At 50.7% G+C, this 14,599-nt stretch overlaps 1 protein-coding gene across 1 annotated transcript; it reads right to left on the bottom strand.

The window, feature by feature from the left end:
- Nucleotides 1-7,292: 7,292 nt before the first annotated feature.
- CCDC177 (coiled-coil domain containing 177) lies at nt 7,293-10,019 on the bottom strand. Its single transcript, XM_074364787.1, has one exon. It carries the CDS (start codon nt 9,961-9,963, stop codon nt 7,870-7,872), a length of 2,094 nt encoding a protein of 697 aa, XP_074220888.1. The 5' UTR covers nt 9,964-10,019; the 3' UTR covers nt 7,293-7,869.
- Nucleotides 10,020-14,599: the final 4,580 nt, after the last annotated feature.

Here is a 14,599-nt window from a genome sequence, read left to right as displayed (position 1 = left end):
CAGTGGTCCTCAAACTTTAAAGAGCAGCATGAATCACCCGGGGGAATTGCCAAAAAAAAAAAAAAAAAAAAAAAAAAGCAGACTCTGATTCAGAAGGTCTAGGGTGGGACCTGAGTTCTTCATTTCTAACCAGTTCCCAGTGATGCCAATGCTGCTGGTCTGTAGACCACACTCTGGAGTAGCAAAGTTCTAGAGCAGCACTGCCCATTAGAACTTTCTGTGATGATGGACATGTTCTACATCTGTGCTGTCCAGCATGGTGGCCACCAGTCACATGTGGCTACTGAACACTTAAAATGTGGCTGGTGCAACGGAGTAGCTTAATTTTTGGTTTTATTTAAATTTGAAAAATTTAAATTTAAATAGGCATAAGTGGTTAGTGACTACTGAATTGGAAGGCACAGTTCTAGAGCAGGGGTTCTCCAACTTAAATGCACATCAGAATCACCTGCAGGATTTATGAAAAAGCAGATTGCAAGGAGGGGCAAGATAGGGGTAAGGGATTAAGGGATACAAACGACTACGTATAAAATAGATAAGCAATAAGGATGTATAGTACAGGGAAATTTAGTCATTATTTTGTAATATTCTTTAAATGGAGTAAAATCTGTAAAAAATATATTGCATCACTATGTTGTACACCTGAAACTAATATAATATTATAAATCAACTACACTTCAATTAAAAAAAAACACAGATTGCTAGGTCCATCCCCTGGAATATCTGATGCTCAGCCTGCTGGCCCAGGGACCACTGCTGGAGATCTTCTGCTCTAGAGCATGCTCCATTCCAGCTGGGTTAAGCTTTAGGGTCAGCACAAGAGGCCCTCATCCATTCTCTGGGCAGTGAGCCTCAAGTCCATCCTCAGTGCCAGTGGAACCCACCTGGTTCAGATGACATCTGAGCTTTCTCCCTGCAGGCCTTACATAAGGGCACAGCAGGCAGTGATTCAAAGGGCTGACACTGGAAGGCTTCAGGAGGGATACTCTGTTAAAAAAACAAAACAAAACATCTTTCCCACTGACTTCCAAGAAGCTACAGAACATACTAGTTTTAAGTAGCTGCTGTATAGCCAGACTAACTGAGCCCAAGCCCGGTTCTGCCCAACACTAGCTGTGTGACCTTGGGCAAGTCATTTAAACTTGGTGCCTCAATTTTCTCCTTTGTAAATGGGAATAATAATATACTTAGCTCCTAGAGATCTTGTGAGGATGAAGTGCTTTAAACAGTCAGCTGCACAGTGTAAGTGCTTAGTACACACTAGCTATCATTACCCCTGCAATCCCAGCATCAGCAAATTGTTCCCTTTCCCTATGTGTTTTGCTCACCCTGCAGGTTCTCTTGAAACTAGCAGATGTTCCTGGGTGGCACACTCTGCTTCCTCCACTATTTTGCTGAGAGCTTGGGAGGCCTTTAAGGTCCACTCGGGCCTCTCTCTTTCTAGGGTATCCAAGGGCAGAAGAAACATGACAATGCAGGAGAGCTCCCAGCAGCGTGCCTCACTCGTTGTCCTCACTTCCAGATGCACAGTGCAAGCCAGTACAGGCCAGGTGGCCTGTTCAGCACCTCTGTGCATTGATGTGCATCCAGACTGGGGAATGGATTTCTACAAATCCAGCCCTGCCACTAACCTTTATACAGCTGTCTGTGGGGACAGGGGAGCGAGAAAGGAAGTGGGAGCGTTTTCTGAGCCTTCTCAGAGAAAGTCATTTGTTGAGGATTAAGTGATGCTAGTGGACACTCAGTTCTCTCATTCCTGTTCCAACATCTGTTCCTACAGTGATCCCATCAGCGCTCCCCCGAGGTGGGCTTATCCTTGACCCTCATCCTCATCCTCCTGTGGCTACAGCAAAGATAGCTGCATATCCCAGAATTCCTGCCAGGTACCACATCCTGCAGTACCAGAGCACCCCAGAACAGCTCTCCCACACCCTCTTCTACTTGGTTCCAATAAAGATGCTACCAAAGCATTTGAGTCTAACCACGACAAAAACACAACCTCTTTTCCCAAAGAAAGGTATATAAATTTGAAAACATTCTGTCATTTAGTCATCATTTAGGAAGTTTGAAAATAAAATTTCAAAAATCATCATTACATGTCAATTTTATTGCCAAACATTTGGTAAACATGGTAACCTCCCCCAACCCCAGACTATGACACGACTGGGGACCCACTATTTCAGAGCCCCTTCCTTTGGAATGTTTAGGGGATTGCCACACAGCATGGGATACAGATAGTTGCAAGGGGCGGCCATCCAAGCTTAGTGTCCACCGGTACCACCAGGCTGAAGTTCAGCCTACCCCATACTTTCCTTTACCACCCTCCCAAGTTCAGAATAACAGTACCCCCAAGTTGAGTGCTATTTGCCAGGGACTGTGCTGCTTTCCAAGCATTAACTCGTTTATTAACTCCCTACCAAGTAGGACTTACTGTCCCCATTTTACAGATGATGAGAGGGGCCTGTGGAATAGTAGGTAATAGTTTAAATAAGTCAACAGAGCTTGTTATTTGCCAAACTCTTTGCTTTGAAGGTATGGTAACCACATGGACTGGATGTTCAGAACTTTGTAGGTATCAGTCATTCTGTCACACTGAGATGTTCTAAATGTCCACATTTTGGCATCCAAATTCCATTTCCCAGCCAGCCTCTCACACTAAGTAGGGGGAAGAAGTACAGGGGTGGTATGAAAATTCTTTGTCACTCACATGGCTCAGTGACAGAACTGGGACATATGGACACCATGCTTATAAGCCTGAAACTGCAGCAGCCTTGGAGCTGGAGGTAGGTGGAATGATTGGACCCCTACCAAGGGGCAGCTCATTTTCCCCAGGGTGTACCCTTCTCTGAAAGAACGAGATGGCTGCAGATCCCATTCCTCTGCAAGAACGCTGATGCTGGGATCGGCAGGAGTGTGTGTGTGCGTGCGCATGTCCACTCTAACACAGGGGTAGAGGTGGATCGTCTTTCTGACAGTCCTGTGAATTGTGCAAGCATCTGACACAAAAACATGCCACCAATACTGTACTAGTGGAGAGGAAGAAAAAGGCATGAACACTTCAAAATGATAGCTAATTTAAAAATCACTTCAAACTAGGTTTCTATGCTCACATGGGACATGACAGGATTCGATGAAGCAGGAAGTAACAACACAGCAAATGGTGATTACCTGTGTTCTTCAGAAAGAAACCACCCTCCCCTTCTATAGCCTAACACCTGCTGCCAACTGCAACCTCTGTCCCAGCCTTGACCTATGAGAAGCCAAAGCAGCACCAGGGAGAGTAGGAGGGGCTGAGGGCATGTAGGGGTTGCACCAGAGCTCCGTGGAACAGAGCATGTATGTGAGCAGACAAAGTGCTCTTGTGTAAAGACTCACATAACCAAAGCACATCACCAGGCGTGATTCTGCAGGTGCTGTATCAGACACGCAAAGCCAACGTGTCACATATAAGGCCTAAACAACATTTCTAGAATGGAGAGTTGTCTGCTGGGACTCTGGGACCTCTTTCCAGGCTGTGTTGAGAAATGCCAGATTTCCCATGCTCCTGTGCCAAATGTTTTCCTAGGACGTGCAGGGTGGAGATGCAGTCAAACCATGGAGAAAAGGCAAATCTGTGTAGCAACCTGGGGGTACCCTCAATCACCTGGAAGTCTTAAGAAGTAGGATATTCTGGTTCACTAAACGTTCTCATCAATTTAGTACTGATCAGATACCTCTTCTTGTTGTGACTTGAAAGCTGGAAATGCTTCTGAAGTGTTCAGGGTCTTGTCTTAGCAAGAACAGTCGAATGATGGAGCTGGTACCCTGTTCTGGTGATCTGGGACTCTGCGTGGCCTAAGGCTTGGTTCTCTAGGTCAATGATCATTTATGCTGCCTCTTGTTAAAGGCAACACAGATAATGCCCTTTAAGGTAATTAATCTCTTTTTTACTGTAATTTAAAGTTGATTAAGTACATGACCTTATGAATTTGACCTGATTAATCAAGCCTCCTCCGAGGGAAAGAGAACAATGGTGACTGGATAATGGCTGGCTGGAGGATGGCGTGGTCCAGGAAACTTGAAAAGGCTTGAAATTAGTGCTTGAAGGACCATCAGGTCTGTCTGTGGTTGGATACCACCACAGAGTGGAAAGGCAGTTAAGCCCAATGGGGAAATAAAGGTGTCTGCTCACAACATTGCAGCACAAATGGCCTCCAGGGTCAATGATCAGAGAGACTCTGTCTCCCCAGCACCAAGAGCAATGCCTGGTACGTAGCAGGTGCTCAATACTAATCTGTCAAATGAATAGAGGCCTGTCCATTTGACCTGTTCTATACAGGCATCCTCTGGTCACCATTCATTTGTCCCTCATCCACCCGTGGTCTACCCCCTTCTCCATCCAGTATTTACGTGCTTACCACATGAGGTGCTAAACCATGGGCCACAGGGGAGTCAATGGTGAATGAGACAGAGCCCCTTACATAGAGTCCATCACCCCTCTGTTTCAGTGGACTTTTTAAAGGAGGGGGGATGATACGTGGTGGACTTTATAGAATGTCCTGAACACAAACTGCATTCTCTTGTGCCTTCACTACCCTACAGACTCTTTGTCTTTGGAAAATTCTGCTTACTGTTCCCACTGAAGACTCACAGTCTGTGTGCTTCCGAAAGGAAACTTCCATCTCCCTGTCCAGATGTGGCGTAGACATTGGTCATTGCCTGAGCAGGACACTGGGTTGGCTTCACTGATGATTCTATCCAAAACAGCTTGGTCTTGCTTGTTTCCTGGGTAACACACCAAACTAAAGTTTTTTCCAATTCTTCCCATTCCTCCTCCTTCCACCTCATATTCTCTCTGTTCTGAGCAACAGGATGTTCAAAGAGGGCAAATGTGAAGGCCTGTGGCCATTTCAACGCTGTATTTTCCAGGATTGCAAGAACTTCCAGCATGGCGCTCGGAGATAAATTCTGGGCACTTGTGAGAATGTTCAGAGAAGTAAGACTTTCTCTGTCCATCAGCTCCACCATCCCCCACCCTTCCAATTTTCTCTTGCTGCATTTCAGAGTAAGAAACATTTCTCCTCTCTGGCATCACATCCTAGAGAAGAAGACAAATAAAGGGCACAGCAAAGGATCCTGGAAATTCCTCCTCCTCAAAGAGCAACATGACCATTTATCCTAGAATACAGAGATGGCTCTATATACTAGAGGATGGGCTGAAACTTGGAAGAACTATTATTTATTATTAGCAGGTTTGGCTTTTGTTTTTGCTTTAATTCTTCTTAGCTATGTATATTTTTTCCTTCCCACTGTGCTTTCCTCAAAGTGCAAGTCTCTAATTTGGTGACATTCAGACCTGGGCCTCTGCATCACATGTGACATTATGATCTGCAATATGCTTTTTGAGAACATTCCTTTCTGCACTAGGTCACGACGGTACATCACACTTTAGGCACAGGACAGTCACATGATCCTTTCTGGTTATAGTGATTGCACCTGCCATTGCAAAATCTTAGAACTGAGGGCAGCACTTTGATTCTGATTCATCCTCACAATGTTTGCGTGAGGAGGGTGAAAATCATCATTGCCATTCTACAGGTGGGGAAACCAAGGCACAGAGAGATGTGATCGACCAAAGTGACTCATTAAGTCAGAAAGCAAACTGACCAAAGGGCCAGGTAAGATCACCTTTCAGCGCCTTATCCAAAGAATCTGACAGTGTCCTTCTCAAATGAATGCATGTACTTTTGGAAGAAAGTAGTTTCAGGTGAAATTTTCTTTTAAGATCTCAAGGGCCCTCTATTAAATCAGGACCCACAAGGTAAGGACCAGTATCACATTAACATTTTGAGTTAAATGCTCCTGACTCACAGACAATGGCGATTATTATAGCTCACTGACAACCCTGTTACCAGAATGAAAATTTGAGGAAAAATCCACCCATTCAAGAAATAAGCCTTGGTACAACTCCTTTCCAGGTTTCACGACATCTGAAGTGTAACATCTGAACACTGCTTCCTTCTACACAATATTCCTGTACCTGTTGGCATTTGTGAGGGGAAGGGGGATGCTGACAGAGTGTGAGAGTGTGAGTGTGTGTGTGTGTGTGTGTGTGTGTAACACCAGACATTTTAGGGATATGAAAGATGTCTAAGATAGTAGTTCTCTACCCTGATTCTTCCTTTTTTTTTTTTTTTTGGTAACTTTCATTTCTTGATCCTGATTTAATGTAAAAAGTAATGTTTTACTTCCCCCCTTCCCTGATGGAGGTATTGTCTTTGGGGGAACATGGCTGGGGGCTGATTTCAGGAAGGGAAGCACTCGAACGGTTAAAGTTGCCCAAAGACAACTGAACAGGTCTTTTTGGACCAGAGAGTGGCCTGGTCCTGTGGGTATTTTCCCCCAGAGGCTCAATGACCATCTGTCTGTGATCCACTGCCCCTTCCTACGCCAGGAATCCATATTCCTAGAGACAAACTATGCCAACAGCAGCCCTCCTGCCTCCCAACTCCAGGTCAAGAAAGGCACAAGGAAGACCAGCAAATAATACCGAGGCAGCGCTTTGGATCCGGGAGACCTTGAGGTACCAGGAGAAGAGAACTGATGGCCCCATCTGGCCGATGGGGAAGCTGAGGCACGGAGAGACTGACTAAACTCTCAGTCATAGGTGAGAGAGAACCAGGGGTGTAAGGGGGATTCTCTTTCTCTTCACGTGGGGAAGGAGGGGAGGGGGGATACACTGCCAACCACAGCGAGCATGACCCTCACAGCAAAGAGGCGATTCCAGCTCTTTAGCCACCACAGTAAAGTAACTGCCCTCAGAGCAGCTGTGATGATTCCTTCATGGAGGGAATCCGACACCCCAGACTCTCTGGGGCCCACCCTTGGGACTGCATCTGGGGCTGAAGATTGAGGCAGAATTGGCCTGGGCAGGCACATAAGGTAGCTCTGCTTCTTAAGGCATGGCTGCTGTCTTCGAGGAGTGGGCCCCACCCTGGGAGGTGGGCATCTGACACCACCTCCCCTGAAACTACCCTGCAAGAAAGCTCAATCGGGTGGAACACTGCTGCCCAAGGAACCCGCTTCCCCCAGGGGCTGGGGGCTTCCACTAGAGCTAAACAGCATCACCAAACCAACCGATTTCTTGTGTCACTTGGGAGAATAAGAAGGAGGGGAAAACCCAAATTGATCATTATTTGCAGATGATTGTCTAACTAGAAAACCTAGGGGACTCAACCAAAAAACTATCAGAACTAAGACCAGAATTTGCACAAGTGGCAGATCAAAAGTCTAGCGTACAAAAATCAATAGCTTTGGGGTCACTTGGGTGTGACCCAATACCTTGGAAGAGCTGTGCTTTTCTGCGAGACCTCCGAGCTTTGTGCAATTTGCCATATTTTAAAAGATGGAGGTGAGCCAAGGAGGTGCCTCTTCTGCTGCAGTATCTGCAGTCGTCTCAGACACCAGTATGTGAACGGTGCCTGGGGCGACCGCTGTAGGAGCGGGCAATCGCCTCTGTGCTCTCTCCTAGGGGGCCCTCCCCCAGTCCCAACCCAGTGGCTTTCTCCTAGCTCTTTCCTATTCTAACCCAACAGACGCACGGAGAAGCTTGGCAAGGGCCTGGTCAGGAGCCAACCAGGACGTATGTGGTCAAAGATTGTGCTATGTCTTTTTTTTTTTTTTTTTTTTTCCAAACGAAGTCAATTTGTAAAAACAAAGGCGGAGTACTGACAAGTCTCACAGGTCCGTCCTCTCATTGCCTCCTTGGTCAGAAGCCTGGCGACGCCACGGTACTGTGCCCGGACTGGGGACTCCCACAGTCTGGTCAAAACGGCCAAAAGAGGCCCCGCGGGGGCTGAACGTGGCAGTCTGGCCAGGGCACAGCTGCGGTCATTTACGGTCTAGGCTGGCGTGCAGCTGGGCCTCGCGCACCATGCGGTCGAAGGAGCGAGTGTTGGTCTCCTGGCGCACCTTCTCGCGCACGTGGAAGGACGCCCGGGCAGTGGAGCGGGCGCTCTCCAGCGCGCTGCGGCGCTCCCGAGACAGCTGCTCGCTACGTTCCAGCTTGCGCACGATGGCTTGGAGCAGTTCCCGCCGGCGGCAGTCTTCGTCCCTCTCCACCTTCTCCTTGTTGGCGCGTTGCGCCCGCTCCTTCTCTAGACGGCTCTGGCCCACGCGCCGCGCCTTCTGCTGCACTGCCTCCTCAGCAGCCTGCGCCGCGTGCTGCAGCCGTCGCTCGCCCGCCCGGGCCAGCGCCTCCAGATGCGCCTGATGTTCCCGATCTTTGCGCTCGGCCGCTTCCTTGGCCCGCCGGCCCTGCAATTCCTCCCTTCGGGCCCGCTCTCGCAGCTCCCGGGTGCGCTGCTCCACTAAATGCTCGTAGTTTTCCTGCGCGCGGCCCAAGGTGGCCTCTAGGGAGCTCCGCAAACCCTCGCGCTCCTCACGCTCCTGCCGGGCCCGGCCTTGCAGCAGCGCCTGGTGGCGTGCCCGGTCGGCCCGGCTCAGCTCCCGCTTCTCCCGCTGCAGCTGGCCTTCCTGACGCTGCTTGGTGCTGGCCGCGCGCTGGGCCCGCTCCCTGCGGATCTGCTCCGCCCGTTCGCGCCCTTCTTGCAGGCCCTCCTCCCGCTGCTTCAGATTCTGCTCCTGCTGCAGCTTGCGCAGCCGGTCCTCCCGGGCCGCGCGCTCCGCCCGCTCCCGCCGCAGCACGCCCTGGCGCTCGGCCAGCTCCCGCCGCCGCTCCTCGCTGCGCTCGCACTGCCTCTGCCGCCTCCGCGCCTCCTCGCGCTCCTCGCGGCCTCGGCGGCCGCGCCGCTCCTCCACCTGCGCTGCCCAGGCCCGGCGGCCCTGCTCCAGGGCGCGCTGCTTCTCGCGCTCCTCGCGCTCCCGCCGCTGCTCTGCTCGGACGCGCTGCTGCTCCCACTGGCCGTGGGCCGCGGCGCGCTGCTCCAGCAACAGGCGCTCCTCCTGGTGACGCGCCAGCATCAGCGCCGCGATCTTCCGGTCGCGCTCGGGCACCCCACGCAGGCCACGCTCGGCGCGCACTTGGCGCACGATGCGCTCCACGTGCTGAGCCGTCTGCGGCGAGTGGCTCAGGTCACCGAGGCTGAAGCTGCGGCCGGTGAGCGGAACCAGGGCCAGGGCGGACGGGCGGCCCAGAGGATTGGGAGCAGAGGAGGCCGACCCTGCCGTGCAGCTGTTCCTGGCCGAGGCCCGCGGCGGCCAGTGCAGCTCCCGCAAGCTCTCCCCGCTGTAGGATGACGACGATGCACCGGACTCGGAACTGAGGGCGCCTTCCCTCCGGCGTGACAAAGAGTCTAGTGAGTGGCTCTTCCTACCTGCCCGCGACCCCGCGGGCGGAGGTTGGGGCCGGGCCGGGGACGGGCTGGAGGAGGCCTTGCGGGCGGCTCGTGGTGCGGGCGATGCCGGGAGGCTGGCGCTGCTGCAACTGCTGCTGCTGCCCGCGCTGGGGGCCGAGGCTGTGGCGGGTGCGGAGCCCAGCGGCGTGAAGAGGCGCCGCTTCTCCTCGCGCACGATGCGCTCGCGCTCGTCCCGGCACTGCTGCAGCTTGGCACGCCGCTCTGCCTCGTAGGCCTCGTACAGGCCGGTGGCCACTCGCATAGAGCGGCCTGGGGCTTCGCGCACCAGGTCCGCCAGGGCCCGTGGCAGCAGCTCCACGGGTTTGACGGCGCAGCGGGCGCAGGCCTCTAGCGAGCGGGGACTGGTCAGCACGTAGCGGCTGCCCTCGGCCTCCGGACAGTCGAAGTTGAAGAGGTCGAGGTGCAGCAGCGGGGACTGCTCCCGTCGCCCGCCTTCTGCTGCGCACGGGACTTCAGCCTTGCGGGGCACCGCGGCGGAGGCCGAGGCTGAAGAGGCTGCGGGCTGCTGGGCGCCCTGGGAGTCAGGGGGCACAGACGCGGCGTCTTCGTCTCCTTCTGAGCCTCCGGGCTCGGCTCCCGCCTTCTCTTCAGGCACGGGATCCACCATGGCTGAGCCCTGTCCCTTTGTGGAGTCTCTGCAGATGACAAGGGAGGGACATCGAGGAATACATTTGAAAGCAATTCTCCCCTCCCTGTTCATATCATCCCTCCCCTTTCCCCAACTTAATCCGCTTTGGGATTAGACTAAGAGGCCCGATGGAATGTAAATCATAATGCCGATGCCCTGAAAACCCAAGCGGCGGGCGGGTATTGGTGCACAGAGAGCAGCCTCAATCTCCCTCAGCCCTGGTGTGCGGGGCGGAGGCCTGTGGCCAAGATCCCCTGGGCATCTGGCCCGCTAGACTCATCTCCTTCCCATTGCAAGTTAAAATAAAAGATCGAGGTGCCGGCAGTAGCTGACCAGGGAGACGCTGGAGGATTCCCGGAGGATTAGCGTATTTGTTTGTAACCTAGGAGGGCGACCCGGCATGCAGCTTTGCAGGAACAAAAAAGGAAGAGGTCTATTCATCCCCGAAGTGCACTGCTGATAGGATCCCCTTTGCCTAGGGAAGAAGTTTGTGGTTGATTTCTCCTTGCCACAGGAGACACAAGCGCGGGGCCCAGGGGTGATGGAAGGGCGATGAGAAATGCCTCAGTCTCAAAAGATCACTCCGGGAGGGGTGATTCTTGCTTCTGCCTCTTGGGCAGGGCTTGCTAGGAGCTGTGCCCGCCTTCCCCTATCTCCCCATCACACCGGGTGTTTGTCGGGGATGAAGAAGACTCCTGGGTCCTCCCGGATGCATCCGATCGCCTTTAAGTCTATGCTAAAAGCGCCTTCCACCCCAGTCTAGGTTCGGACACCTGCCTCCAGATGTCCTCCGAGTCCCCCCACCATATACCAGCAAGATGGGCTCCTGGAGCCCAGCGAGCCCGGCCGCTCCCGGCTTACCGCACTTCCCGGGCTCGGCCCCGCGCCGAGGGCTTTTGTTCGCAGCTCGCTGCTTTCCTTTGCGCCTCTTCAGTCCCGGCGCCGACGGGGTCGGATTACTGCCTGCTGCAGCAGCGATAAGAGCCCCAGCTGCCGCCGCAGCCACCGCCAGTGTCTCTCCATGGGGCCCCGCACATACCCCAGTCGCTACCTACACGCGGGAGGGGGAGTGCGACAAGGTCTCCCTAAAATAACGCAGCTCTGCTCCCTTCCCTCACACTGATTCTTAAAAAAGGAAGCAAGCCGGGTTCCATAGCTGCTGCATCCATCGCCGCCTCTCCAACCGTGAAGGTACCGCGGGTCTTTCGACGCCCCCGGCGCCTCCTGGTGGACGCTCAAGGGTGTTGATTTGTTTGCTTAGAGGGCGAAGAAAAAAGTTCAAAAAACAAAACAAAACAAACCAAAACCCAAAACCAACCAAACAAACCAAAACCCCCCAAATTATATATACTCTCTTTCCCCACCACCCCACCCCCAGAACCCCTGTGCTTTCAGCACCTTAACTGAAGGAATAGGTCAGCTTGTTTCTCAAGGGGGACCCTGACAGGCAAGCAAATTTCATAGCCAATAATTGAGTAGAAATATGGCTCCTGATTCAAATCATGATTTTATTTTTTTTAAGAAATACTAAAGACATTCAGATAGATTTGAGGCAGGCAGAAGACGTGTGCCTAGTGTTTATTTAATGCAACATTTTAGAACTTCCTGGTTTCAGACAATTCAAATTAAAACCAGTCAGTGACAATTAACGAGTGCTATTTTGCAACGTCTCATCCCCACCTCTTTTCCATTTTGAGCCACAGCAGACAGATGGAAGGAGTAGTTGAGGGAGGGGTTTAGAAGGTGGTTGAGACATAACATTATAGAGCATGGTGATCTCTGTTGTTAGTAACCTTGACATTGTCAGATAGGCAGTAAGGAGCAAGTGAAAGGCTTAAAGCAGGGAAATGATTTGGTTTATTTTTGAGGAACATAAGTCTGGCAACAACAGGATGAGGGTTTTAGAAGGGCCAAAGGGAGGCAGAAACCCAGTTAGCTGGACACTACAGTCACCCAAATCAGGAAGGATTGGGACCTGAGGGGGAGCAACAGTAAGAGTGGTGGGCCTGGTGGGAGGGGGGGGGTGTACAAATTCCTGAATAGAGTGTAAAAGAGGCAATACTCAAAGGTAGCTTGGCTCTGAGGTGTGAGGAGTAGTGAAGGGGCAAGGATGACTTCCTGGAGCAATGGGGTGGCTGGGTGGACCACAAACTGAGAGCGTGGATCCAAGAGGGAGGATTGAGTGGTGTGGAGGGCCAGAAAGGATGGGTTCCTTTTAGGATCACTTGAATGTAAGGTGGAGCCGCTCAGCAGGTGGCTGAGTAAGTTGTGTCACGGGTCTGGACTGGCACTAGAGTTTAGCACATCATCACCATATTTGAAATTCTTAAAACCAACAGTGTGAATGAAATCATCCAGGGAGGTCAGACAGAGCAGTAGAGACGTGGACAGGACATTGATGGGGCTGCTAAGGGAAAAGGAGTCCATGAAAGGGCCCAGTAAGGACAGACAGCAAAGTGTGGTCTTGTGGAATGTAATGGTGGAACACTCCAGAAGGAGAGCATGTGCCTACTGGTAAGGCTGCAGAAGTCCAGAAAATTTTTGCCTGAATCGGATGCATACTGAAACTGGCAGTGAGTGGGACTTTGGTGACATCAACAAACATAGCTTCTGTAATAGTCCTGGGAGCCGATGCCAAACCACAGGAGGTTGAGGTGCAATGGGAGGTGAGAAAGTGAGATGTCTTTTGACATTTGGATGAGAGTGTCTGTGAAGGGCTTAAGATTTTATCCTACTTTCATGCTAACAAGTTAACCTGCCACTGTTTCATGGATGCTGGCGGAAGACATGAAACTCTTGGATCAAAAACAAAGGACTTTGTTGCTCATGGTACAGTAAGCAGCATGAGGTTTCTGTTTTTGTTGTCCCGTGGGGCAATGGAGAGGTGGGCTCAGACAGACATTGTACATATAATCAGTTTGTGTTACAGCTGAATGACCCTAAGCTTAGGAGACTCTAACCTTTAAAGGAGGCTGCTAGCAAACCTGTACTACCTGTAAAGTAGTCCAGAATAAAAATCTTTACAAGACATGCAGAGATGCCATGAGCTGCTCTCAATAGAGAAAAGGAGCAGTTGGTCAGATGGCCAGTAAGAGGTGGGGCTGGGCTTTGGATGTGGCTCTGTCTGATCCTGAGGTGGGCCCCATAGTTTGTGTTTCCACACCAAGTTGAACATCTGGAGAGCTGTGGATTCAGATGGAGATAAGTGGGGCAAGTCAACCTCTTCAAACCTCTTTACCTTGGTTTTCCCCTCTTTACACAGGATCCCACTGAATTGCCTACCTCAAGGATTAATAATGTCTGCTATGTAAATGTCATCTTTGTCATTAAATAGAGACAATAATAGCTACCTATGCTAATTGCTACCCAATTGCATATAGAACTGGAAGGACTATATGCAAAGTACCTAGACCAGTGCATTTCAATAAACAGTGATAAAATAGTTACTCTTTATTTTGATAAAGCTCATCTAATAGGTGTGATGAACATCAATAAGAACACATCTGTAGTGTCTGCAAGATTTTAAGGGAAAGCCCAACAAATGTTCCACCCTTGGTTAAGAAATCATTCTTCATCTGGGAAGGTCGTGAAAGCAGAGGGCATGGGAAGGGGGCCCTAAAATAGGACAGTGACCTAGCCAGCCAGTTCAGCAGAACCAACTTGGCAATCGGTGGGGCGCTATTGAACAGTCAGATGTCTCTCTCCTATTGTCTTTAGGTGCCTTGGACATTTCAGGAGTTGGGTTTCACACAGGATGAGCACTGAGTTCCTCTGGGTTGGGAGTCCCAGCCTGCCAAAAATCAAGAGTTGTAAATCCAACTTTATTCTGGTACCCAGTAAAGACAGCAGCCCAGTTTGGGAACACCCACTTGCCCATTATGAGTCGGGTAGTGGAGTGGTGGGCTTAAGAGTTGATAGATTAATTGTTCAAATTCTGGCCCAGCCGGACTATATGATTTGAGGCTAGTTTCTTAACCTCTTTGAACCTCAGCTTCATGAAAAGAAGAGGGCACTATGTGGACTGTTATCTTGCCTTGCACAGACCCTTAGAGATAATAATTTATTACGTACCTGTTGGATTCTTTAATATAATAACTCACTGTTAGTCAGTTTGGGCTGCTGTAACAAATTACCATAGACTGGGTAGTTTAAACAACAAACATTTATTTCTCATAGTTCTGGAGACTGGGAAGATCAGGCAGATCTTGTGTCTAGAAAGGACCCACTTCCTGGTTTCCAGATGGCCATGTTGATGCATCTTCACATGGTGGAGAGTGGGCTCTCTCCTGTATTTTCTTATAAAGACACTAATCCCATCATTAGGGCTCTGTCCTCATAACCTAAGTACCTCCCAAAGGCCGCATCTCCAAACACCATCACATTGGAGGGTAGGGTTTCAACATATAAATTTGGAAGGAACACAGACACTCAGTCCAAGGCACTCGTTTTAGTTTGGATTTAAAAAATACAGTGTAGACATGATCTTCATTTCAATTCCTTTTTCTCAGCCTCCACCGCCCACCTCAGCTCTGTGCACTGTATTCACCCCCCTTCTTCTCAATGTAATCCCATCCACAGAACGGAGAGGATTCACTCTAAAGTTCTAGAGTTGGTA

This window comes from Camelus bactrianus, chromosome 6 (assembly GCF_048773025.1).
Source record: "Camelus bactrianus isolate YW-2024 breed Bactrian camel chromosome 6, ASM4877302v1, whole genome shotgun sequence".
NCBI classification, from domain to species: domain Eukaryota; kingdom Metazoa; phylum Chordata; class Mammalia; order Artiodactyla; family Camelidae; genus Camelus; species Camelus bactrianus.
The sequence above is the reverse complement of the archived record's forward strand: the minus strand, read 5'-3'. Positions and strand labels throughout refer to the sequence as shown.